This window comes from Rhinolophus ferrumequinum, chromosome 10 (genome assembly GCF_004115265.2).
Source record: "Rhinolophus ferrumequinum isolate MPI-CBG mRhiFer1 chromosome 10, mRhiFer1_v1.p, whole genome shotgun sequence".
NCBI lineage: Eukaryota > Metazoa > Chordata > Mammalia > Chiroptera > Rhinolophidae > Rhinolophus > Rhinolophus ferrumequinum.
The window spans coordinates 7,220,935-7,247,490 of NC_046293.1; the positions used below are offsets into that span (position 1 = coordinate 7,220,935).

The window sequence follows — 26,556 nt, forward strand, 5'->3', positions numbered from 1 at the left end:
TTATTCGTAATGTTTGTACTCTGACACTAGCAAGTGTAGTGAGTCCTCACTTCATGTTGTCAGATAGCTTCTGTCCGCATCTGGAAGCTAAGTGATGTATAATGAAACCAGTTTTGCCATCGGCCAGTTGGTGGAAACAAGAGTGAAGTTCCTATAGCATCTCATCAGTGTCAGCGCGAAAGGATGGCATTGGAGGACCTGCTGTGACAATTATCTCGGTGTGCTCTTGTTGGGGGAAGTTGTTGCTTCAATTAATGATTTCTGAGGTATATATACATATATATATATGTATGTATATGTATATATATGTGTGTGTGTGTGTGTATGTGTATGTGTGTATATATATATAATTTTTTTTTCATTTTCCTTTTTCTTTCCTTTCTATTTTACAAATATTTAATGAGCGTCTCGCAGTGCCGGGCGGATGGATGAGGCTGAAGGACTGTGTTCTCAGTGCCCGGGTGGCCTTGTGAGGAGGGGCCATGGCAGAGGATGGAGACACGATTGATTGTTGTGCTTTACCTACTTTTCTACTGGAACAAACTGCTCAGCATAGAGGTCTTTCCTTCCACGCCTGTACACTGTGTGCCTTGCTCAGCTTTCAAGTGCTGAGGAACCTTGTGGGGAGAAGATGGTGGCACAGCAGGCTCCTGCTGTGCTGCCAGTGTTATCACCCACCCATCACCCCCAGAGGTGAAAATGCCAGTGTCATGGTGGCAGCTGTTTCCGTCAGGAGCTTGGGTGGGTTTTTCAGTTCATTCTGCCGGTGTTGCCCTGATTGCCTGCCCAGGGATTTGAATGATGGCACTGTGATAGCGAAGGAGTAAAGTCAAACGGTGAGGTACGTTGGGGTCAACAAGAGCACAAATGTCAGATTTTTGGTGGGCTGCCACTGTTGTCTCAGCATCTTAAGAGCCTTTATTTTCTTTCTAAATGAAAACATCATATATCTACTGAGCTATATCTGTTAGAGATTTTTATCAGCAACATATTTGCAACTTGCTTAGAAGTGTCTATCTATTCACTCCTTTGTTCATTCATTGAGCACGTTCCAATTAACCATTATGTTTAATGGTACTCTTCTCCAGGCTGTGTGATACGGCTGGTTTCAGACTAAAATCTTCCTGAGTTTTTCCCTTCGTACCTCCCCCTCCTCCCAGTTTGGTATCTTTCATCTATAAACATTTAAAAAACAAATGTCAAGTGAAATGAAATAGTACCGTGTTTTAGCTCTTTGTTCCACTTGGTGCAGACTTTACACAAGAAGGGAGGGAGGCCGAAGACAGAAGAGGGAACCTGGTCATGTGACACTGCTTGTCTGGCAGAAGCCTTTTGGTTCTGAGCAGAGAAACCAACTGTTTACTATTTTGGGTGAATGAGGTTGGTTGGTTGCTACGAGCATTTTCTCTGAGGGAACCCTCTTCTCTTCCAGCTCTACGCATTGAAATTAGTCCTGCTTTTTGGCATTTGGGGAGAGGAGGGCGGTGTCTGTGTGGAGGCCCAGTGCTGACAGGAAGAAATGTTTTCCAGGAGACTTACTGATTCTGACCTTCTGCTGTCACTGCTCTTAATGCCCCACTCCCTGAGTAAACTTGGGAGCTAGCTGTTCTTGCAACCATTTCGTGCTGCAGAAATGAAGTACCCACTTTAACCTAAAGTTAGTCAGACCTTCAGCAAGTAACAAATGGCCTCTTTAAGGAGTGAGGGAAGGAAGAGCGGTTTATTGCAATCCTGGCCTTTGGAGTCTCGCGTCTCCCTCAGCATGCTGGAGAAGACCAGGATTCATCAGCGCATGTGTAGAGTCCTGCCCCTCTCGTGGATTGTCCTGAAGCCCGGAAAGGACAGCTACTCAGCAGTGTGCCTGGCCCCTTGTCACAATTTGCGGGAAGGTTGGCATATTTATCCCTTTGGGGTTTGCATGCTTTCGTTTCCTCCTCAACTTTCTGCTGTCTTTCATCCCCTCCCTATTTCTCTGTAGCCATCCAAGCTTTGACTTTGGGTGGTTTCTTCTTGCAGGGCTTTTATTAAAAATTTTTGAGCACTCAGCATAGGTAACCGGGCATAGTACTGCAAGGGTGTATGTGATCGGACAGTGTTCAGAATGTTTTACGTTCTTACTTGTCTTCTGTCACCCTTGCAGAGCTTATGTCCCAAAACTAGGTTATGGAAGAAGAATGAAACTTCTCTGTAGTAAGGTGGGACTCTCCTCCTTTATGTGGGTCCAGCACAGCGTTTTATCAATAAAACATACTCTGGCCATAGGCACTATACAAATAAGTGGGGAGCTATTGAGAATGACTTCAGTTTCTTCTGTGTTAAATACTGAAAGCGGATAGGTAAACTCTAAGATCTCATAACAGTAATATATCGTAATTTAAAATAACAGTTGGAAGGCTTTTTACTTGTATTACATGTTCATTTGGGTTAGGGTGAACAATTTGGACTGGCCTTATCAATCTTTTTAGTAATTGTAGAATGACATTAAAATTACATTCAGGTGTATGAAAGCTAGCTGGAAACTGTTCCTTAGGTTAACACCCGTAAAGGAGTTTTCCTTTCTGAACATCCCTCTTTGTAATTCTGAAACTGCTAAAAAAAATTCTCTGGGAGTAGAATGGACACATTTGAGTTCTACAGAAATGTTGAGTTTTAAATTTGAGGAAAATTCTTTCAGAAGAGTTCTGGCTTATGAAAAAAGGGGATAGGGACTTTATCCCAATTCTGTCAAATGTGAATGGAAAAGAATTATCAACATTTTCCTTCTCCTACCTTTCTCTATTACTGATTATCAGAATTTATATACAATTTCTAATATTGAATACATAAATGTTGCTTTTCTAAAAACTTAGACAATTCTTTTGAATTTTTGAGATTTCTTTGGAACTTTACTAACATTTGACAGGATGATTTGAGCATGTGGAATTGGCAATGAATGAATCCCCTGAAGAGATGAGGGTTGTCAGTGCCCAGATTGCAAAGAGAATAATTCTAAGAACTGGCTGAGAGCAGTCGGTCTTTCTTTGAATATGTAGGTGTGTTCTGGACTAACGTCAAAGAAGCACCCCAGCAATAGAAGGAAGGTTATGTGGGGGGCAGAGAGGCGCTATGTATGGCTCAGGACTTAAATCTTTGGGCTGTTACTATTGACTTTGTAATCCAGAGGGTTGTAGTGTTTCGGACTTCCAATCCGATCGTCAAGAATATCTTGATTTTAAGTGCAGAAGTATGTAGGAAATAGGAATGCAGACTTGTCATAAGTAGGATCAGAACAGTAATTTTAGACAACTACCCTAAGCAACTGAGTGTGTTTTTCTGGTTTTATACTTAGAACCTTGTACTTAGAATTCTGAACGTCTACTGAATCTTGAGAGGACTCAAATTATGTTTTCTACAAGTACATATACACATTGTTTTTTAAAAATGACTGGCATTTTGTAAGCTGCACAAAAGAAATAGGCTGTGCGTTAGATAGTGAAAGTCTAAAGGATGTCTGATATTACTCCTTTTGGGCTGAAGCAGGTGTTTGAGGGATAAAGATAGTTCTCCCTTCAAATACTCAGAGACGCCCAGTGGAAATGACTCTTTTTCGTCTTGTGTTTTCACATTTTTGGAGATAATTATATAGGATTATTAGGAGGCCATGTGTGATCCTTTTCTTGTTTTAGTTGCCAGTTAGAAATGCCCAGAAGGATAGGGACCAGCCTTTTTTATTTACCGCTTATGGCATTAGGACCTGTGGTTTTCTTTATTAATAGACTTTGGCAAGGATCAAATCTGCATTTTTTGAGGGGGAGTGCGCCTTGAAAGATTGATGTTTTGTGGTTTAATACACCCTTCCAGTATAGCGCTGCCCAGTACTGTGTCTGTACTGGCCAGTGTGGGAGCCACTCGCCATATGTGGCTGTGGAAACTTGACATGTGACTGGAATGACTGGGAAACTTTTAAATTTTATTTAACTCTAATTCCATTTAAATAGCATATGTGGCAAGTGGCTACCATATTGGCTAGCACAGTTCCAGACCCTTCGCAGTCTGACCTTAGCCAGCCTTTCCAGCTAGCTTTTGCTCCCTTTCACAAACGTAATGCTCCAGCTAAATTGGAGCGTATTAGTTACATTCTTAACCTTATAGTATTTCCTTCCTGCAGGGCATGAGCTTTCCTTCCTCATGCCGTCCATCTCTGGTTTCTGAAGTCCTTCGAGATGGCTTATGTGCTGCTGCTTTCCTGTGAAGCTTACCTGATCCTTTTTGTACTTTAGTAATTTATGATCTGCAAACTCTTAAAGCACTTATAACACCGTCTTTGATTAGAGTGATTTGCTTTACATTTCTCCTATTCTCCATTACATTTATAAATTCCTTGAGGGGCTTATGTAATTTTTATGATTTTATGTGTGACAGGCTTAACCTTTTCTCGTTTATCCCCTCCTAAGCAAAGTCTGTTTATACATAGTAGGTGGTGAATGCGCAATAGCTGAGTTAGTCTACTGAGATCAGTGTGCTTCCTGGCACTAGGGGGCAGTATCTCACCCGTAAGTAAAGTGTGTTTAGCCCAAAGTGACACGTTTTTGCCTCAATTTAGTTTTGTTCCGTCTCAGATGGACAATTATGGCCTTCGTAAGGGTCTCACCTCTTTCAATTGTTAGTGTTATTAACGAATAACCTTTTCCCATAATCGTCTTAAACTAGATTCAGAAGGTGATGTTGAACCAGGAGATTGGTGAGATTCGTACTAAGAAGAAAGTTGCTCCATCTGAGAAACACCGGCCAAGGCACTAGCTGTCAGAGATTAATTCCTTGAGGGCAGAAGCCTTTTTGTGGTAGGCAGCTAGTGTGCCAGCACTGAGCTGATCGCCAAGAGCCTGAACTGAAGTTCGTGGTTTGATCTTGCCAGTGCTGAGCTTGGCTAAATTGCTTAAAAGTTGGCACGCCAGTTTCTTTCACTGTGTAGAGGGTATGATGCCTGCCATTCTAGTTAATAGGGTCAAATCAGATCATACATGTGAAAGTCTCTTTGTAAAGTATTATCTAAATGTACAAGGTTATTTTCCTTCTCAGTTCCTGCCTTCTCCCTAGTCCCAAGGCATGTACATAGTCAGTGGTTGATTATAAATATGTTTGACATTAATTGTTTTACATTTTAGGTAAAGAAGTACTCTGTTAAAGGTTGATGAGAGATACATTGATGCAATCACTTCCCCCTAGGCCACGCACAATAAGAAGTGATTATAGTCACAATCGTTTGCTTAATGTGTATCCTGTCCTTTGATGTTCTGCAGCCTTAAAGTGAACTGTATGTGAGTGTGTGTGGGGGGTGTGAACTGTACCTATAGCTTAGCCTTTTTTTTAGTCTTCCCTCTAGTGGATTTATTTTTTTCTTTGTATCTTCTACCATTCTTAACATTAACTTAAAATATTCAGAATGAACGAATTATTGTGAGGTTTTTAGACTCATTATAGAAAACCAGGTTCAAATACAGTTACTTAGCCAAAACTGGTATAGTTGGGAAATATGCACGAGCATATTTTCCTGCCAGGTTTGTGCGTTAGAAAAGAAGAGGGTCGTGGAGAGGGTTTCTCTTTGTTGAGAATCACTATCAGCCTGGAGCCTCCTCTCGTAAATCATTAGGTGCATCAGATAAAATATTCAGCTGAAGTTCATGTAATCTCACAGTTACCAAACACTCTTGCCAAAGAGAGTTGCAGTCATAATATCTGCAATCGAATCACTTCCTGTTGAAGCTGGCAGGTGGGGAACTGTCTAAAACTGCAGTTCTGTAAGATTACTTACCAAAAGAGTGCCTTTGTGGGAGAGGTCTTGATGATAGTAAATGACAACCGAGCAAGTGTGGGGATGGAGAGGGTACCCCAGACCCTGGGACTCACCAGACTTTAGGGCCATAGATCAGGCTGTACAGGCCCTCTCTCATGGGGTGATCTGATTAAATCTCCTCCGGGGCCCCAGAAATGTGCTGAATACACTCGGCAGTGGGCCAGGCAGATGGCACATTCCTGTACAGACCTTCGGAGGCCTGCCAGGTTACAAAGCCAGCACTGGGGGCGTGGCTGTGCTCTGGCAGGAACAACCCGGAGAGCCTGCATTTCATCTAGCGTTGGGTCCGCCCCAGTTGAGGGGATGCCTGGGGACTGGGCTGGTCTCTGAGCCCACTTAAGGGTTGGCATATATTCTCATACGCCATGCCCCGACCCCATCTTGGAGGTGATTTTTATTGTCAACTCCAGAACTGACTCACACCCTCTAAAGTGATTACTCCATACTGGGGATGACCCAGGGTTAGCCTTTGAGATGCCACAGCTCCCCTCCCTTCTCACCCCAGCCTGTCTTCACTGACCTACATTTTCAGATTTGAGTAAACCTTCCATCCGAGAATAGGTCGGGGCTAGGCAAGTTAGGCTGCAGGCACTTGTCCCTTCCTTTGCTTCTGTGCATCCCTTTGCACTGTGTAAAGGAAAGTTGGGTGTGACACTCTCCTTAGGCTTCACCCACCCCCCTTTCCTGTTGCCCTTTTGATTTTTTAAAATCTGATACTGAGCCTCTCCTTCCCCCACTCACACACCAATGGAGTCTCCTAAGCTATTTCTGTCCTTTAATGATCCCCAGCTGTTGCTGTAGTTCTGGCTGTTTTCATGGCCAGGAGAGGCAGAAGAGCCACCAAAAGAGGGGTCTTGCTTGTGTATCAGCCAAGTCAAAAGCATTTTTCTGAAACAACTAGGGTGAGACTTCTTAGGGAGGGATGTTAATACTGGGATGATTTGAAAATGCAGGAGGAGGGAAACTGCAAGCTAGTATCTGGGACAGTTTAAAAATCAGCAGTCTCCCGATAGGTGTGGCACTGTCTGCATCACTCAAAATTACGCTAGAAAAATGTGGTATGTGGTAACTGGGTAATAGTCTGATCACTTTGCATTCTACTTCCATTTTAGCTTTGGCGCTGGTGTGGGTGTTGAAGGAGCCAAACATCTAAATAAAAAGGAGGATTCTGTGATGAGAAAATATGTGGAAATCATTCCTGAAGTGGCCAGAAAAGGCCAGGAAAGGTTTCAGTTCTGCTTTAACTTAATGCAGGTTTGTTTTGTAAAATTTTGTGCAAAACCTGCAGTAATGAAATGTTCCACTTGCAAATTCAACCACACAAACTTCAGGAAATACAAAGTTGCAGTTCTTCTGACAACATGGACTCCCTGACAGTTGCATATGCCTTTACTTTTGAGATGTCTTCACTAAATCTGGGGGATGAGGCGTGGGAAAATCCTACAGTTAAATGGGTTACTGTATTATCATAGACTGGCTTTTCCTTTATGTATTTGATCTTGAGAATTTTAACCCTTCCAATACTTTTAGCTGGTAGACTTTCACACTTCATATGCTGCATGAAGTTTAATTTTATGGATTTCATTCTAATATAGAGAAGAAAAATTTTGCTGTTGCCTTTACCAAAATTTATTTTAAAATATTCCTTTAATTGTTTGAGGCAAGAAGATATATTTTTATGTCCCCTAGGATTTAAGGGTGAAAAATTATTGTTTTTTTCTTTAAATACCCATAGAGAACTTTACACGTAAATATTTGAAGAACATTTGATGAAATGTGTGTGTGTGTGTGTGTGTGTGTGTGTGTATGTATTTCTTAACACATTTGGCCTAATTTCTAATTACCTGTCTGCTCCCTAATCCTTCCCATAGAAAAAAATATTTTTTTCATTTGAAAAATTATTTTAATCAGCATTTACCTTTTTTCCCCTCACAGTGTCACTTACATGTCATTAATTATTACAACACCTTTTGAAAATTAATTTTAAAAATATCAAGAAGCTAAATAGGAAAAGCCTATCAGGAGAGTTTGAAATTCTTCACTGGAAAAAAACTAACTTTCTAAGTATTTACTGGATTTATATGAGGATATAGGCCTTTCTCTCATTATTTTAGTCATGATTATTGTACCATGCTGTATGTTTTTCAAGTCCATATTATGAAGCTATAGAAAGAAGAAGAACTCTAATATAGTTTTAAGGGAAAATGTTTTTGTCACTTCTGGCGTGCTGTGGAATAACTCCCCTGTTCCAAGTTTTAAATCTGCTCACCTGTCACCTGCCCTCAACAAATATGGGTGCAAAATGTCAGCACCAGTAATACCAGCAGGGAATAGCAAGTGAGATTTGAGGCTGCCCACATTTTCTGGGCGAACGTGCAGAACTACTGCGGCTGGGAAAAGGCTGTTCCTGGCCTTTGACTTCGGGAGGGATTGTTCAGATGGCCCTGCCAGTCTAAAGGAAGCACATTCCCAGTTTGTCTTCACCCCATCCAGACATCTGGTTCAAGTACATGTTATGCTCAGCATTATGGGATAGAATGGTTTGAGCACTGCTTTATAAATCCTCAGAAGGGGACTCCTGACATGGAAGTAGCCGGCAGTTAGAAATCTGGCTGCTGCAGTTAGAGAAGGAGATGACTTCAAGGGGAGATGAGCAGCTCCCCGCAATGAAATGGTGACCCCAGATTTCTGAGGATGTGGGAGTTTGATTGACTGATTAATTTATCATTATCAATATTTTTGCTTTGACTCTGGCTTTACATGTGATGTAGAAAAAGGACAAACTTTGGCATCAGGCCAATCTGTATGTGAACTCTGGCTCTAGCTCTTACTGGCTGTGCAAGCAGTTACTTAACCTCTTTGAACCTCTGTTTCTTCTATAAAATGGAGGTAATACATATCTCAAATAGCTGTTGAGATTAAAGAGTCACTGTAGTAGTACATCCAACCCAGTGACTGTATATATAACGTAGGAGTTTAACATATCAGTTTCCTCCTTTTTTATATCTTAGTTTCCTTCTCAAGACAAGCCTTATCTCACCTCGGTACCTTTGCACTTACTATTTCTGCCACCTGGAACACTTGCCAAATCTTTTCATGATTTATCATGTTATTTAGGTTTCTACGTAAGAGTCGTCTGTCTGCTCAGACGGGCCTTCCCTGTGTACTCTAAAAATTACCACCCTAGGTTACTTTCTGTTCTCTTATTCTACTGTCTTTTACTTCACTTCATGTGCCACTGGCAATTATAATCTATATAACTTAAATTAGGTTTCCCCCACTAGAACATGTGCTCTGTGAGTGCAGGGACCTCTTCTGTCCATTTTACTGCTGTATCACCTAACACAGTGCCTATATGTAATAGGTGCATGGTAAATATTAGTCCCATAAGTGAAGGAATGAATCAACCCTGAATCTCCCTTCCTAGTATCAGGGAAGAACCCCTGGCAGAATGCGGGAAGGAAGTTGTACCAGGAAGTGGGTGCTCTCTGCCTTTTCACTATGGATGTTCCTGCATTGAGAGCCAAGTGGGAAGTAGGCCTGTCAAATTCTCTTGTATCCTTCCAGACTGCCTCCTGTCGCCAGGAGAAGCCCCTTTAAATGACCTTTACATGTGAGCACTGTTAGAGTTTCTGTTCCTTTTGGAATTTGAATATAAGGATCCTTTTCTGAATATCATACGCTGTTCACTGAAGTCACCTGGATTTTCCCTCGGTTAGCAAGTATATAGATCGTCGTTTTCCAGCCACATCACACAGAGAGCACAATTAGTTTGGTGTCATTTTTAAACATGGGGGACTGGTGTGCTTATGAAAGAAAAGAAGTGCAACATACAATAGCGATTAAGGGCTCAGGCTGTTGATTGAGAGAGAGCTTGGTTCCAGTTTCTGCTCTGCCCTTTATGACTTTGGGCAAGGTGCTTCATGTCTCAAATGCTCACTTTCCTCATCTACAAATTGGGTAAAAATAGTATCTTCCACATAGGTTTGTTTTAAGAATTAAATAAGATGATGCATGCATGTTTTCACCATTTTATAAGTATTGTTGTACAATATAGAGACCTCTTATTTTGCATATTTTAGTAGCTCAGGTTAGGTTTTCATAAGCTTATCCTTTGTAAATTAGCAGATCAGATGTGTAAGTAGCCCAGGTTTACCAAACCAGGAAGATGGCTCATCTCTCTGCCTGTATCCCTGATGATATTCAAATTAAATAGAAGATGTTTACCTTTTTTTGGTATTATTTCCAATTTCTAAAGCAGATTATTAGAGCGTTAATTTAACTCATGTTTATACCCTATATACAGAGATGGAAGAGAAACATACAGGATTGTGAAAGGGATGAATGTTGAGCATATTGATAAAAATCATATTTGAAATCTTATTAAAGATGGTTTTTGGCATATGCGATTTTAAACAAGATTAGGAATTCCTCTCTTCAAGTCTCTGCAACATTATTGTTCTTTGTATATGTTTATGCCACAAATCATCTTACAAATTGACTTTATTAAAAGACCCATTATTTGTTCCTCATAATTAATCATTTATAGGAATTAATCAGCAATTTCTTTTTGTCCAAGACATGGTAGCATTTCAGTTTGAAAAAAACCTGGCCTTTGATAGGTGTTAGTAATTGATTCACATATATTTCTGAAGGGAGAATCAAATCCATGGGTTTTTTTGTTGTTGTTTTTTAAGATTTTTATTGGGGAAGGGGAACAGAACTGTATTGGGGAACAGTGTGTACTTCTGGGACTTTTTCCAAGTCAAGTTGTTGTCCTTTCAATCTTAGTTGTGGAGGGCGCCGTTCAGCTTCAAGTTGTTGTCCTTTCAGTCTTAGTTGTGGAGGGCGCAGCTCAGCTCCAGGTCCAGTTGCCGTTCGGCTAGTTGCAGGGGGCACAGCCCACCATCCCTTGCGGGAATCGAACCAGCAACCTTGTGGTTGAGAGGATGTGCTCCAACCACCTGAGCCATCTGGCCACCCACCTGGGAGCTGAGTGGCAGCTCATTGACTTCATTCTAGTTGTGGAGGGCGCAGCTCGCTGGCCCATGTGGGAATTGAACCGGCAGCCCGGTTGCCCAGAGCTCGCGCTCTAACCAACTGAGCCACCCGTCCGCCCCTAAATCCATGGGTTTTTAAAGTAAACTTTTTCTTTTGGAATAATTTTAGACTTACGAAAAGTCACAAAGACAGTGCAGAGTTCCCATGTACCGTTTACCCAGTTGCCCCTACTGTTAGGATCTTACATAACCGGGTACATTTGTCAAAACTAAGAGATTAATATTGGTACTCTACTAAGTAAACTTAAACTGTATTTAGATTTCATCCGTTTTCCCACTGATGACCTTTTTCAGTTCCAAAATCCAGTCCAGGACACCACATTGCATGTAGCCATATGATTTTTAGATTGTGGATCAGTAGGATCCCAGAGAGTTAACTTTCTTTTTCTCACCTCCAGTCCCTCCTTTTTGTCTTAAATCTGGATCTGAATTTCAGCAGATGAATGGAACTTTGTGGGTCTTTTAACTGCCATTTCCATATTGACAGCTTAGAATTTCAGGAGCATTCTTTCAACGCTCACTGTATATTTAATTTTATTAATGAATGGGTACCGATTCTTCTCCCTTTCTGAGTGTTGTTTATACATACCAAGTTGTCTAGAGTCTGGGAACAGAACATGGTTCTTCACTGACTACATTTTCCAGAGCTGCCTTATAAAAAGAAAGAGTTCTCTTTTCCTTTCTCTTTTCCCTTCCCTTTTCTTCCAGTCCCTTCCCTCCCCTCACTGCCATCTTTCTCCTCCAACTTCCTCCCCTTGTGCCTGTCCCAGAACAACCTGAGATCTGATTGTAAATAAGGATGTTTTGCTATAAGGCCTTTTTACTTTGCGGATTAAGCATCTTGTTGGCAGGTGTGGCACCAGATTACCAGGTGTTTACTCCTGTCCTAGACAGAAGCTCTCTCATATAAAATCCTCTAATGAAACACTTATATTCTGCTATCATTTTGTAAAGCGCTTTTCATATACATTGTGTTCTTTTGAGCTTCAAAGGGCAAGGATTGTTTTTCCAAATTGTATTACAGTGAGAAAAATCAAGGCTAAAATAAGTTAAGTGACTTGATTAGGTAGCAACAGAACCAGGACTGGAACCCCTGTCTTTTGGTTCTTTCTTTGATGTTCTTTGGTCTCCCTTTCAAGGTCAATTCTATAAGTGTATTGCATTCACTTGGAACTTATATAATATTCACATAACCAACCCAATATGCAATGCTTGCCTGTTTCCCCAGAAATCATAGGTTGACAGTAAACCGTTCTGGTTAAGGGTAGGGCTAATTATAGAATACACTGGGCCTTTAAATTGCTGTTGTTTATGTTAAAAGCACAAGCCAGAAATACATTTTTGGTGCAGTGTACACTGTGCTAACCCATTCAGGCTCATTTCCCAAGGTGAAGGAAGAAAATTAATCATGAAAAGGACTAGACAAACTTAGTTTAGAAAGCTTGAGGGGATTATATATAAGAAACAGGAGGAGAAAACCTTCTGGGGCTGCTGTAGGACCGGGTAAGGAGTGAACACCAGGAAGCAGAAGAGCAGCAGAAAGGAGGAAGGGTCCAGACCCCGCTCTTGTACATCTAGGCTCTGTCAGGAAAGACTTGTGGAGATGACAGGAAGTAGGGGCCCACAGGAGTATTACTTCTTGGGAATGATATCAAGAAACTACCTGAAACTTGAATACAAACTGATCATGAGGATAAAATACTTTTAAGGCCCAGTTTATATGTTGACTAGTTCTACCCACATAGCAAGGGGCTTGTTTCTCTTTGTTTGTGATATCCAGTGTTGGGTAGTATCACCTTTGTACTCCCACGGCACCTAAAAAAATAGATAACTATTTGAATTTTTACAGTTTTTTAAGAAACTAACATTTCTTTTTATTATTTATGCATGCATGTGTATCACACATAAGATGAGATGCCTTGAATTTGGCAGGGACCCTTAAGTAGTAGGGTATGTGTGCTAAAGTTGAATTTTCCTATGACTGTATGACTGTAAAAATCTGTATTAGAGATATCAGTATTTTTCCTGTAGCATTGTAATTACTCATTTTGAGTCCCTTTTCTTCCCATTAGACGTAAGAATTCCATGAGGATGAGAACGGTGTCTTCACATATGTATCTCTAGCACCCAGCCCTGGTTTTGAGAGTACGAAAGATCTTTGAATGCATGAATTGAATCAGGGAAATAGTCAAACCACTTACTTGGGATGTGGTATCTGAATATGTTTTCTTTGAAACTACTCCTCACTCTGTTAAGTACTTATTTGCTGGTCGTTTCCTCCACGAAAGTAGCAACTCCACTGAAGGCAGTGACTCTATCTGTCTGGTCACCACTATATCCCCAGCAGCAAGCCAAGTGTCTGGCACGTAGAGTAGACCCTCATATTTCTTGAATGAATGCCTGAGGAAAGTTTTGACAAGGAACTAAGGAAGAGCTGAATCAGGCATGAATATGAGATGAATAGATGTGCTCACCACCTACTATGTGACCCCCTAGAGCAAGCAAATAACTGTAAAGTGAATAAATGAAACTGTGTGCCTCCTCTTATTTCTAGTTTACCCTGAGTTCTGTTTTTCAAGGAGTTTTTAGTATCTTAAACAATTGACTGTACAGTAGTAAAGAGGAAATGTAAAAAGTTATTGCAGAACATTAAAGGGGAGAAACTATGGATTCCAGGGTCTGATCTCTCTAACATCCTTTATGTTTTTCTTATGAAACATTGGTCATAACTTGTACTTATTTGTATGTGATTTAGTGTCTGTTATCCCAATGGACTAAAAGCTTTATGTGAGCAGAGTCCACAGATGAATCCAGCACCTAGCGCCGTGCCTGACACGTAGTACAGGCAGACCTCCGAGATAGTGAGGGTTTGGTTCCAGACCACCTCAATAAAGCGAGTATTGCAATAAAGTGAGTCGTAATCTTTTTGCTGGTGGAGGGTCTTGCCTTCAATTTGTAAAAAAGAAACATCTGCGAAGTGCAGTAAAATGAGGTATGCTTATAGTTGCCTCATAAATATTTGTTAGATGAATGAATGAGAGAATGGATGGATTAGAACTCTATCCCCATCCCGACTCCCAGTTCCTGTTTTGGTGGTGATTCTGTGAAGTAACCCAGGCAGCAGAACATGAGGAATATCCTCTTCTGGAGGACCCTTCGCCTACTTTTAATCACATTCTAAGAATGAAACTAATTGAGTGTTCAGAGAATAGCCTTTGGTTCTGAGTGATAGGTCGTGTGGTTTTACAATTTGGGTGTCACTAAATGAGTTTTCAGGTGTATAGGATAAACTGAAGTATAAAATACACCAGTAAAATAGGTATAATTCACTGCTGCAAAGATGAATATTCTAATTATCAGCATGCTAAGCTTCATATAAGGCTAAAATCCACACTGTTCCTTGTCTGATCTTTCCAGTAAAACAGTCTCCAGTTTGAAGCTAGAGGTAGTTGTGTCTATACCTGACTTGAATTGTATCTGCATATTTATTCTGGGACTGGTGCCTGAAGGTTAATGAGGAGGAAAATGTACCGGTTATGAGGAGATCAGGCTTTGGGGACTTAAGAAGGAACAGAATTTGGAGTAAGAATGTACGATCTGAAGTTAATTTGAACAATATTTGTTAAATGTGCTAGGTTATTTATAAAAGAGAACTTAGAAGATGATGCCTCCTATCATATGCATTAGATTTAGATAGAAAACTCACAGAAGTGAGTCCAGAAATACCAGATTTTATATCTTTATTAGGTTGTTGTTTAGCCATTTTTCCCCTTGATAAATCAGTAACAGATGTCAAATAATTTTTGTGAAAGAGATGTGTTGGAAAATGAAAGTTCCCTCCAATTACAAACTTTTAAATAAATTTATAATGAATATTTTAACTTAAAAATATTGAATCATTGTTCGGTACATACCAAAAGATGATGTGCTTTAAAGCAGTTAACTAGATCTGCTTAGTAGTATTTACTTGACATGATCTGTAATTGGTATCATAAACATAGATGGAGCATGTTTAATTTCCCAATGTAAAGTGAACTTAAGTTAGTCCAAAGTAGTCCAAAATGGGGCATCAGTTCTTAGCCTGGCATGACATTAGAATCATCTGGCAAGCTTTTGAAAAACAGTGATGCCCAGGCCCCATTCTGAACCAAGTAAAGACTTTCTCAGATGATTTGATTTGTGAAGTAAGGGTTGAGAATCACTGGATGGGGGAAAGAATACAAGGTCAAGGATACAGAAGATTTGGTTGTAGTCCTGGCTTCTATTTTCTAGTATTTTGTTGAGGATTTTTGTATTATAAGATGTGATCAAACTATACGGTGAATGTTTAAATAAAAAAAATGTAATACAGTAAAAGACACATTGCCATTAATCCCCCTCAATATACTCCCCTTTGCTTTGAACACATTTATCCCATCATTCTTACCACTTTCTGAAGCAGTTCTGAAGGTCCTCTTTCGTGAGTGTCTTTAGTTGTGCTGTTGTGGCTGCCTCCATGTCCTGAATCGATTCCAAATGTTTATCTTTCATGGTCATTTTTACTTTGAAAGAAGAGTCAAAAGTCGCACGGTGCCAGATCTGGTGAATAAGGTGGATGAAGACACACCATAATGTTTTTATTTGACAGAAATTGCCGTACCAGAAGCAATGTGTGACACGGAGCCTTTGATCACAAAATATGGTGACTGCTGCTGCCGAGTGCCATCCAACAGCAAGGCAGGGATCTTCAATATGGAAAGTGGTGCTTCGAACCTTAGTAACAGTGTGAACAACTTTCAACTTGTTTGGTGCAGTCAGTTGGGTGTGAGCTACGGTTGAGAGAGAAGGTGTGTTTTCAAGTGTGCCGTAAATCATCCTCCATCATGACAACGCTCCGTATCACACACCACTTCTGGTACGGCAATTTCTGTCAAATAAAAACATTATGGTGTGTCCTCATTCACCTTACTCACCGTATGACTTCTGGCTCTTTCCCAAAGTCAAAATGATTCAGGACATCGAGGCAGCCATGACAGCACAACTAAAGACACTCACGAAAGAGGACTTCCAGAACTGCTTCAGAAAGTGGAAAGAACAATGGAATAAGTGTGTTCAAAGCGAGGGGGAGTCTTTTGAAGGGGATTACTGGCAATGTGTCTTTTACTGTAGTAAATTTTTTTATTTAAACATTTGCCATATTTTTTGATCACATTTTGTATCTCTTTTGACACATTGCTCTTTAAGAATGTGTTGTTTAATTTCTACATATTTATGAATTTCCCGAAATTCCTTCTGTTGTTGGTTTCTAATTTAATTCCATTATGGTCAGTGAACATACTTGGTATGATTTTAATCCTTTTCAATTTATTGAGACTTGTATTATGGCCTAGTATATCATCTGTCCTGGAAGAATGTTCCTTGTGTGTTTGAAAAGGTTACGTATTCTGCAGTTGCTGGGTGGAGTGTGTTGTTCAGGTCATGGTATTCTTGTGATTTTCTGCCTACTGTCCATTATTGAGAGTGAGGTAGATTGTGATTCCTAAGGGAATAAGCCAAAATATTCCTTATTCTAAGTCACTGAAGTAAGCATCATGAAATTTAATTAAAATAAAATGGGGAAATCCTCTAGTATTGTATCTCAGGAATGCCAGAAATGACATCTTCTAATTTATTTTCTAGTATAGTGGGGCTTTTTATTTTAATATTTTGTTTTAGTGTGAGGGTCACTGGAAAACTGATGTTTTCAAACTTAACTCCAGTCAGGTCAGTCTTTCTGGCTAGCAATTTCCTCCTCTGAAGTTTGAGAGCCTCCATAGGTTAGAGTTGAATATCGGAGTGAGGGGAAAAAAAGATGTTTAAGAAGGCTTGTTTGCTTTTTGGTCTCCTCCAGCATATAAACCTCATTGATTTTCCTAACACAGTACTTTTTGAGTAGCATGTAACTTCTAGTCAAGGAGTACTTCTCTTATTTGTCAATAAGTTTGTTTTGGAGCCTTTTGTAACATAAATAGTCTGAAAAGCGGTAGCCAATTCATTCTCATTTGATTAGGTTTGATGTAAAGTTTCATATCCAAATTTACAGAAATTAGAAAAAGACTTGTCAGTGTTTCTGAGTTAGGGCTGATATTAATGCAATGTCCCTATAGTCACAGCCTCCCTTGAAGAGGTCTTAATGAGCTAAGCGTGATGCAAAGGGAGGGTTTCTGGTCTGTTGCTGTCATTTTCACGCCAGTCCCCTGTCATGTTCTTCTCTACTTCCCTCCTAACTTCTATTTCATCTCCTTGTTCTAGCAGCCTTGGTGGAATCAGGCATGGATAACTATGAATAAAGTAGAACAACTTACTGAGCTGTGCAGCGCCCTTTCCAGTGAAATTCAGGACTACCAACCAGTGGAAGCCGCAGAGTTGGGCTTGAGAACACACCATTTATTTTGGCTTTTTTCTTTCCCAGCCCTGATTGACCCAATTGTTTGATTTGTCCAGTTCTTGGGCATTACCGTTCGAATGCCATCAACATACTTCCATGGTCTTACAGGGCAGAAATATGTGAAGTTCATTCCTTTGCTTTGGTTTCTTAAGTAGCCAGTTATTCAAATAACAACCGATCGCCTTTGTTTGAAACAGGTGGAAAACTTGATAATTTCCACGGGGAGTGGAGAACCCAGTGTCCCCCAGTTTATAGTGCAGTTTCTTTTCTTTTTATTCCAATCCTTTTCTGGCAGGAAACTCAGTTAGTTCACCATCCATCAGTTTTAAAAACATCTGTTTATTATCTATATATAGGTTGGTTTGCACAGACCCATTTCAAAACAGTTGATATATTAATTTTGTGGAATTCAGTAAGTGAAAGTATAAACACTCATGCTTGTACACAAATAGGTATTTTTGTTTTGTTTTTATTGACTTGGGGAGCAGAGAGGAAAATCTAAAATGTTGAGAGATTAATAGAGAGATTTTGTCGAATTCTTACTTTTTTGAATCTCCTTGGTCTAACACTCTGTGAAAATAATCATTTGAACTAGTGTTAGGTGTTTCTTGGTGAGGGTGGTTGTGCATTAAATGTATGGCCTCTGAAATACACTCCTGATTTGGGTGCCTTTTGCAGTGAATACAGAACATATGGCTCTTAATATTATTTACTGAAAGTGAGTTATTAAATGATTTCTTCTAAAATGAATAATCCCTAAGGTCAGAAACATAAAAGCATTTTTTAAGAGTGTTTAGAATTAAGAGGAATTAAGATAGACTAAGGAAAGAGGATAGTCATATAAATATCCATTTCTTTGTCAATGAAGGTCTTAGAAGGATCATTATATATGTACACAGGCAAACAGATAAACTACAAAATAAAGCATAGGTGGACTACCATAATTTTAGGCTTACTGCTTAGGTCTTTTTTTCCCCTCCTTATAAAGATTGTTGGAGTTAGTAGGAGAGGGTTCTGCAATGTGTAAAACAGTATAGACCTACAATCAAGTTGTAGCAATACCCGAGATAACACTGATGGAGGGCAGTTCTGTTACTAGAATGGAGAACTTCGTCAGATTTCAGATTAGCATGGAATTTGGAGTCAGCTGCTGAGAGGAGCAGTATGGAATTTTCGAATAACTTTAATTTCATTTCGTTTTTGACATGGATAAGGTTTATTAGGTAAACTTTCCTCTTTGAACTAGAGCTGTTTAAAGATAAAAGCTAAAAAAGACCTTTACTCTCTATAAAAATCTTGAATCATTGACGTGAAGTTTTGATTTCATGAAGCACGAAGTTTTCAAACAAGCAGCTTGCTTAATTAATACATTCCTACGGCTCATCTGTGTGTGGTTTCTTAGGAGGGCTGCTGATTGATATTTCAAAATTATTCTTAAATAATAGCCATAGTTTTCATTAGTTCCTGTTTCTTTGAAGTGTTCAGACTTATTGAATTACATTAGATTTCCCTATTCTCTGAAATCAAATTAATTTATTCAGTCACTTTCTAATAGCTTATCTTACACTGGGCCTTAGAAACACTATAGAAGTTGACAGATATTTGCCCTTTTTTCCCTCTTTATCCTGCCCAGCCTTTCTCTTTCCTCCGAGGAGACACATGCGATAGTTGTAAGGGCCCAACTTTTAGAGTCACAGAGACCTGGGTGTGAATCCTTGTGAGCAATGGGACCTAAGGCAAAATTTTAAAAATGTCAAAATCCTAAGTTTCCTCATCTGTAAAGTGGAGATAGTAATAACTGTATCCTCACAGGCCTTTTTGGGGGGTGGGGGTGGGGTTACATAAGTTAAAAGCATGTCAGTCACTTAACATAGGGCTGACACAGCAACACTAGTTGACTTCTGTTATTATTTGTATTTTATTATAATTATTGTTGCTGATCTATGGTTATAATTTATTCTGAAATCAAGTTTCTAGATTAATTTAGGTTTATTTTACTGAAGTTGATCACCCAGACTCCTTTGACCCTGGCCCGAACCATCTCTTTTCCTCAGTCCTTTTGTTTCTCTCCTCAGAGAATGAACCTAGGTGGTCACATTCCATGTCTGTTATCTTAGCAGCACAGGCTTCCAAAAGACCCTAGAGAAGCTGAGAAGTGAGGAGCCCAGGGTCTGGAATCAGAATGCTTGGGTTCAAATCCTGTTACACCTCTTATTAGTGGGATAACTTTAGGTAAATTACTTTATTTCTCTGGACCTCATTTTTCTTACCTGTAAAATAGGAATAACACCTGTCTGTCTCCATAGGGGGATTATGAAAAGTAAATTAGTTAAAACATGAAAGTACGCAGAATGGTGTCTGGCACAGAGCGTATGTTTTATAAATGTTAGCTAGTAGGTGGTTATTGCTGTTTGTATCTCTTTTATTCTGCAAAGCTTTTGTTTTCTTATTTTTCTCCCCCTTTCTTCCGCCTCATCCCCCCCCACTCCGGTTCAAGCCGTTGTTTCTCAGTCTAGTTGTGTAGGACACAGCTCCCTGGCCCATGCTGGTGTGATGAGCCTTGCGCTGCCCCCAGCTGGGGCAGTCGGTTGCTGGTTGTTGGTCGGCTGCTCACAGCAGCTCACGGCAGCTCTCGCCGGCTGCCGGCTGCTTATGCTGGCCACTGGCCACTCATGGCAGCATACCGTAGCCCACGGCAGTACATAGCAGCCCATGGCAGCTCACACTGGCTGCTGGACACTCACACTGGCCACCGGCCGCTCATGATGGCACACAGCAGCCCGCAGCAGCTTGCACCAACCTCCGGCTGCTCACAGCAACCCAGCTCCATTGAGAGCTGCAGTTTACAATCCCAGCTGTAGAGGGCGCAACTCACTGGCCCATGTGTGAATCGAACTGGCAGCCGTCGGTGTTAGGAGCTCGGGCGCTCCAACCTCTTGAGCCACCCGGTCAGCCCAAAGCTTTCTTTTCAACAGTGCTAATTTGTAAAAAGAGAAAGAAAAATATGATCATAGTAATAATCTCTTGATTAGATTTCTTAGACTGTGTGTATCCTCATTTTGAGACCCAGTTCAATTCAGAAACAATTATTAAATACCTATTGTGTGTTTAGTGCTATGGGGAGGCATACATTAATAAGATATAGTCCTTGCTCTCCAGGAGTTTATGAAATGGTAGGCAAGAGAAGATACATTTGGGTTTAAGTATTACACAGGACAAACTATTACTGTACTTTGTATGTCAGATAAAAGGTATCTCACAGGAGGCCTAGAGTAATTCTGAATGCTGGGGAGTGAATCAGAAAGGTCAGGTGAAGAGGTAGGCATTTCCAGGGGAAGTGAATAAGGAGTCGGGAAGGTACATGGTACTCAAGGAAGAGTCGATTGGACAGCCTTCATTGGGGTGGCTTAGAAGGGACACAGCTCCGGGAAGGATGCAAGTCAGTGAGCTGTCACTGCAACATGGGGAAACGTGTGCAGTACACTTGATAAAATAGGAGAGTGAGGAGGTGGAGGAGAGGAAGTTAGCTCAAAAATGTTCCTGTTAGTACTGAGGAGAGGCTATGATACTATTAAAGAGGAAAAGGATGGGAAGTGGATTAGGTTTTCAGGAGAAAGACAGGTTCTACTTTGGACCTGCTGAATTTGAGAGAGGAGCCTAGTTGTGGGTCTGCCATTCTTGGAGGCCTTCTTAAAACCTGCTCTGTGGATGGAAAATCTGCAGATAGTAGGGTAATATGATTCCTAATAGATGCAATTCCCCTCGGGTGTGACTTGCGGGACCTTATCATTGAGACTTAGCATATAAAGGGACTTTCTTTGGCCATGGGAGCCTCCCTAACCCTCTTTTTCTGAACATTTTCTCAACATATTTCTGAACCTAGCCTCTGAATGCAGGCCATGGAGTGCAGTGGTAATACCTGGTAGGTGTCATCGGCATTTGAAATAGAGAGCGTTGACTTTTAACTTTAAAAAAGTCCCTATGAGGGCCGGCCCGGTGGCTCAGGCGGTTGGAGCTCCATGCTCCTAATGCCGAAGGCTGCCAGTTCGATTCCCACATGGGCCAGCGAGTTGCACCCTCTGCAACTAGGATGAAGTCAGTGAGCTGCCGCTGAGCTCCCAGGTGGCCAGATGGCTCAGTTGGTTGGAGCGCGGGCTGTCAACCACAAGGTTGCCGGTTTGACTCCTTGACTCCCACAGGGATGGTGGGCTGCGCCCCCCCCAACTAAGATTGAACACGGCACCTTGAGCTGAGGTGCTGCTGAGCTCCTGGATGCCTCAGTTGGTTGGAGTGCGTCCTCTCAACCACAAGGTTGCTGGTTCGACTCCCACAAGAGATGGTGGGCTGCGCCCCCTGCAACTAGCAATGGCAACTGGACCTGGAGCTGAGCTGCACCCTTCACAACTAAGATTAAAAAGACAACAACTTGACTTGGAAAAAGTCCTGGAAGTACACACTGTTCCCCAGTAAAGTCCTGTTCCCTTTCCCCAATAAAATCTTTAAAAAAAAAAAAAAACTCCCTATGAAATTGTTTCATTAAGTGGTGTTGCCAGAGTGGAAATAGGTGAAATACCTGTCCCCCTCCCCTTGCCCGGATGTTCTTTGAATCATCTAGTTTGGTTGTTTCACCTCAACACAAAAAGGCTCTAAGTGAAGAAGAGGAAGAAAAGAGTTAACACTAGTGGTACAATATTTTCTGCTCCAGAGAAACGCATTCCTTGGTGAAAATAGGTAAGATTTTTAGATACAGGTGAAAAGGTTTTACAAATAACCAATACTTCCTGATCTATGTGAATAGCTGTATCATTCACTATACTTACGGTGGTAAATATTTGCTACCAGGAAGAAAGTGGAGAACACCTAGGAAGCTTTTTCTGCTGGGTAGTAGTCCTCATTATATTTTCTTCGAGTTAAGCATTTGTATTTTTTGAGCTTTAGGAGGAGGACAGTGTTGTAGGAGGTTTTGAGCAAGAGGCAAGAGTTTGGTACTTTGTGGATTGTTATCGCCCTGCAAGACCCTTCGCAACTTCCTCTCGCCGCCCACAGCAGAATACGGAAACCCTGCTGTATCGGGCCACTTCTGCAATTACAGTTACAATTCACAGGGATCCTTTCACACTACACCCTTCTGTTTTGAGACTTTCTTTGTATTTGAAAATGTGTCTTTTGTGGTGGAATGCCCGACTGAGCCCTCGTCTCCCCTCTCTCTTTGCTGCCCTGCAGTGCTGCAGTTGAAGCTCCAGCAGCGCCGGACGCGGGAAGAACTGGTGAGCCAAGGGATCATGCCGCGTAAGTACCACTTGCTCTTCCAGCATTCGACAGAGTTGTTTTTAGGGCATGGTTGTGTGGGTACCCGTTGTGCCCTGAAAGGCATCCAACAGAAAACAAGGGCGACAGGTTTCATCCTTCACTCTTCTTTGTGCTTTTCCAAGTTCAGGGACTCTCAGCCACTAATAGTGAAGATAACTGCTCTCATTGATCAAGTTCAGTGAAACAAACAGCATTGGGTTTAACAGTGCCATTGAATCATCCTTAGCTGTGGAATTGTACTTTTAAAAGGGCTTCTACGCCCTGTTACACTTCCCTTTGTAGGAGGAGAAGATCTTGAACTGGGATATTGTGAGGAAGAACCCACTTCATGCCTATGATTAGTGTTCAACTTCTTGGGAAGAGAAAACCCTTTTCCACCTGGTATTTTGAATCAACTACAGTTTTATTTAGAGTGAGATCCTCAGATATCCCAAGGCTGGCCTGGGTGTGAGTGTGCTTGAATGGAGGCTAAGATGGGTTGTCACAGAGCTGGCCATAGCGGGTGCAGGACTACCTCGCTTAGAGAGAAATGAAACTGACCTTGGAATCTGTTAGAAGAGTAAGAAAATGTGTTTCTAATACCAACAGCATTCCAAACTGAGTGGAAGCTGGAGCCAGCAAGATTTTGCTCTTTCTGACTTTCTTTTTAAGTCAACAGCAGAGAGCTTAGGCTCTCCCTTTTCTTTCTCTTTTCTTTGTATGTTATCACTACTTGGATACACCCCAATGAAGTAAAAAAAAGAAATTGTACAACAACTCTCAACTTCATATTGGGAAAACTGATGTTTTTCACCTTAACTCAGTGCCTGCTGACCGACTGTCACTGTATTTTCCTAATTCTCATTCATTCAAAATATTTGAGTACATAGTATGTGCCCACTGATACAGCCAGATACATCCAGCTCCTGTTTTAGTTTTATATTTAGAAGGAGAATACTGATAATAAACGAGGGGACAAATAAATAGACAAGATAATTTCAGAGTATGGTAAGTGCTATGAAGTAAACTAACTGGTTGGTGTGTTAATGAGTCATAGGAATGACCTGGGGTCAGTTTGGATAAGATGATCAAGAAAGGCCTCCCTGCACAGGCAATATTTGAGCTGAGATCTGAAGGATGAGGTAAAGTTAGCCATTCAGAAATGGGAAAAGGGCCCGGGGAGAAGGAAAAACGAGTGTAAGGGCCTAGTGCAGGAAAGAGCCTGACGTGTTTGAAAGCCTCCAGGAAGCCAGTGTGGCTGGGGCCTGGTAAGTGAGAGGAGAGCAGGGGCAAGTTAAGATTGGTGAGGCGGGCGGGGCCAGAATGAGGCCCTTGTTTTAGGTGGGAAGCCGTTGAAAGCTTTTAAGCAAGTGAGGGTGGGATTTGATTTATGTCATTGTAATGGCAGGTCCATTTCTAAGAGCTAGAACCCTACAGCAAGTATACTGAGTCTGAGCTCTATTTTTATCCTGAGCATCAGCCAGGGGACTTACGTCTCAAATTCATCTTTTTGTTTACTGCAATTAACTACCAATCCATTTACCTACATTGTGCTATTGTCTTTTCTGGCTCTCCAGTGAAGGATTCCCCAGCCCCAACCCTAAAGTGTCAGAGCAGATGGCTTGTACAACAGATCGGTAATGTGATGAGGTAGAGAGGGCAGTGTGCTTTACAGAACCCTCCAGCTCTGCCAATCTGCAGACTTTGGTAGAGGAACAAGTTACCGAGAGTCTCATCTACTTGTCCCTCTCACCAAGGACGTCATGTGTTTAGCCTCTACCTTGTACCCAGGGCAGTCCTAGATGCTATAGAGATGAAAGAAACACAAGGCATGGTACCGGTCCTCAAGACATTTAACAGTTTATCTGCGTGGCTCAAATTTACCCAAATACAAAATGAAGAGCAAATCAGTGCTGATCCGTGGGGTGCCGACGCTAATTAGTGTTAGTTCTGAGAGCATCATGCTGCTTCTGGGGGTCTGCAGTATGTCAGGGTCTCAGAGCCGTGCAGACGTGCCCTGCACTCTTCTTCCTCTTTCATTTGATCGCAGGGGTCACTGGCGATCACTGTTTAATAGGATTTGTGAGTACAAGCTGCCTTGCTTAATAGTCCATGTTGCTAAGACAGATGATGCTTCAGTTATTGCAGTTATTTGCTTGTATGTTTGTCTCTCCAACTAGACTGTGAGTTCCTGGAGAAACTGTCTTATGTATATTTCTGTCTCCAGTGCGTGGCACTGAAGGAATGAATGAAGACAACCAATTGTAAAGTATGTGTGGTGTGGGGTGTAGGGTGTGTGTGTGACAGACAGAAAAGGTACCCCAGCCCTTAAAGAGCAGAGCAGATGGCCTGGACAGTGGATGGGTAATGTGATGAGACGGGGGCAGTGTTGTGCTTTACAGAACACTCCAGCTCTGAACTCCAGAACAGTGCTGCAAACTTGTGGGATTTCTGGGCATGGAATTTGAAACAACATTCCTGTTGTGTCAGGAGCCTAGGTTCTAAAATGTTCTGAATATCTAATTGTGTACTTTGGGTTGTTCTCTGTATCTGTGAACCGAGAATAATTGCCCTTCCTATAGGGACAGAGACGACCTGCTCCTATGAGAATACTGCACCTTCCCTCATAGCAAGAGCCGCCTTCACCTATGGACACAGTCTTGGCTTCCTGCTTTTCTAGTGAAGGAAGTAGGTGGTGAACTCTTAGCATATGAGAGAGAAGGTCGAGGCCTGGGAAGTCCCCTGCTCACCTACATACCTGGTGGTACACACATAGGGTCCTGAGTTCCCAAAGACGAGGCCCATTTTTTGGCAGCCCCCCACACCGTAGATATGCCTACTTCCTCACCACGTCCTGTGCCTGCTCCCCCAGCTCCTATAGTAATCTCCAGTACTCACCTCCCTGACATCCCCACCTGTCATCTTCCACCAACCCCATTTCTCACCCTCCGCGCCACGTCTTTCAAAGAAAATAGGAGCAGTGGTGGGGGCAAATTGTAAATGACCCCCACGTTGTTGTTGACGATTGGAGATTTGGAGACCTGAAAAAGTAACACATGTTTTGAAGTGTCCACTTCCCATTCCTGAGGAGTTTCTGAAAAGTGCCTTTATGTTTAAGTTTGTTGTACAATTTAGGAAGCAGGTGGGGCCCTCGAACTGGGGAAGAGGAGCAGTGTTGTCACGGCTTTATTCTGCCTCATCATGTATGTGTTTATGTCGTTTATCAAATCCTTCTCGTCCCTGTCTTCTCTCTGTGGGAAGAGAGCCCCACCCACGTCATTTCCCAGAATGTTCACACTCAGTTCCCACGTGGACTGGCCTGCGTTCTGACATCACAGGGTGCAGTGTCTTCAGTGGCTCTCTTGCCTTCAGGGTTGTTCATGTGTTAGCATATCATTCAGAGTTGGGGGTGGCCTTTCCTAAAGTTCAGGGGATTAAATACTGTCCCAATCCCTACACATGTCTCTCTGCTGCTTGAAAAGCTCTGTTCATGGCATCTAAACTATGGGGTATAGAAGTTGATTTCTGATGTATTTTTAAACAGGATCATTTCCCAGAATCCTTCATTCTCATCATGTAAACATATGTCTCATTTAACACCACTTAAACCCTACCAAATACAGAGTGCCAGAGAGCAAAGGATTACATATTCCAGGCCCTAAGCTTTCCTTAATGATGGCCGAAGCTCTGCATGTCTCGAGGGAGAGGAGAGATGGTGCAGACAGGAAGTTGGTGTGTAAGTCCAAAGATGAAGACCAGGAATGCTGCTGTACCCAGAATGACGCCCCGTAGAAGAGATGGGTCACGTGTGATGCATTTTGTTCTCAAATAAATCTTCCCCCACAGCCTTTCTCTTTGACATTTAAAGGTGCACAAGGTTATAAGGTTAAGGTGAAAATTAAGAAAAATGTTCTGGCAGTGAAAGTTGCTGCATTGGAATAACCTTTTAAAGGAAAACCTGGAAGTTC

General features: G+C 41.5%; 1 protein-coding gene across 6 annotated transcripts in view; it reads left to right on the forward strand.

Moving 5' to 3' along the window:
* The window catches only part of MRTFA (myocardin related transcription factor A), a 176,907-nt gene that overhangs the window by 115,345 nt on the left and 35,006 nt on the right, over positions 1–26,556 (forward strand). For 4 of the 6 annotated variants that reach the window (XM_033116194.1, XM_033116196.1, XM_033116195.1 and 1 more), the window contains exons 1-2: positions 1,748–1,889; positions 22,523–22,588. In XM_033116194.1, coding sequence (XP_032972085.1) covers positions 1,763–1,889; positions 22,523–22,588 — 193 coding nt within the window. In that variant the 5' untranslated portion in view covers positions 1,748–1,762. Of the gene's footprint in view, positions 1–1,747; positions 1,890–22,522; positions 22,589–26,556 lie in introns of those variants that run through there. The other 2 variants (XM_033116199.1, XM_033116198.1) reach the window with 1 other exon arrangement.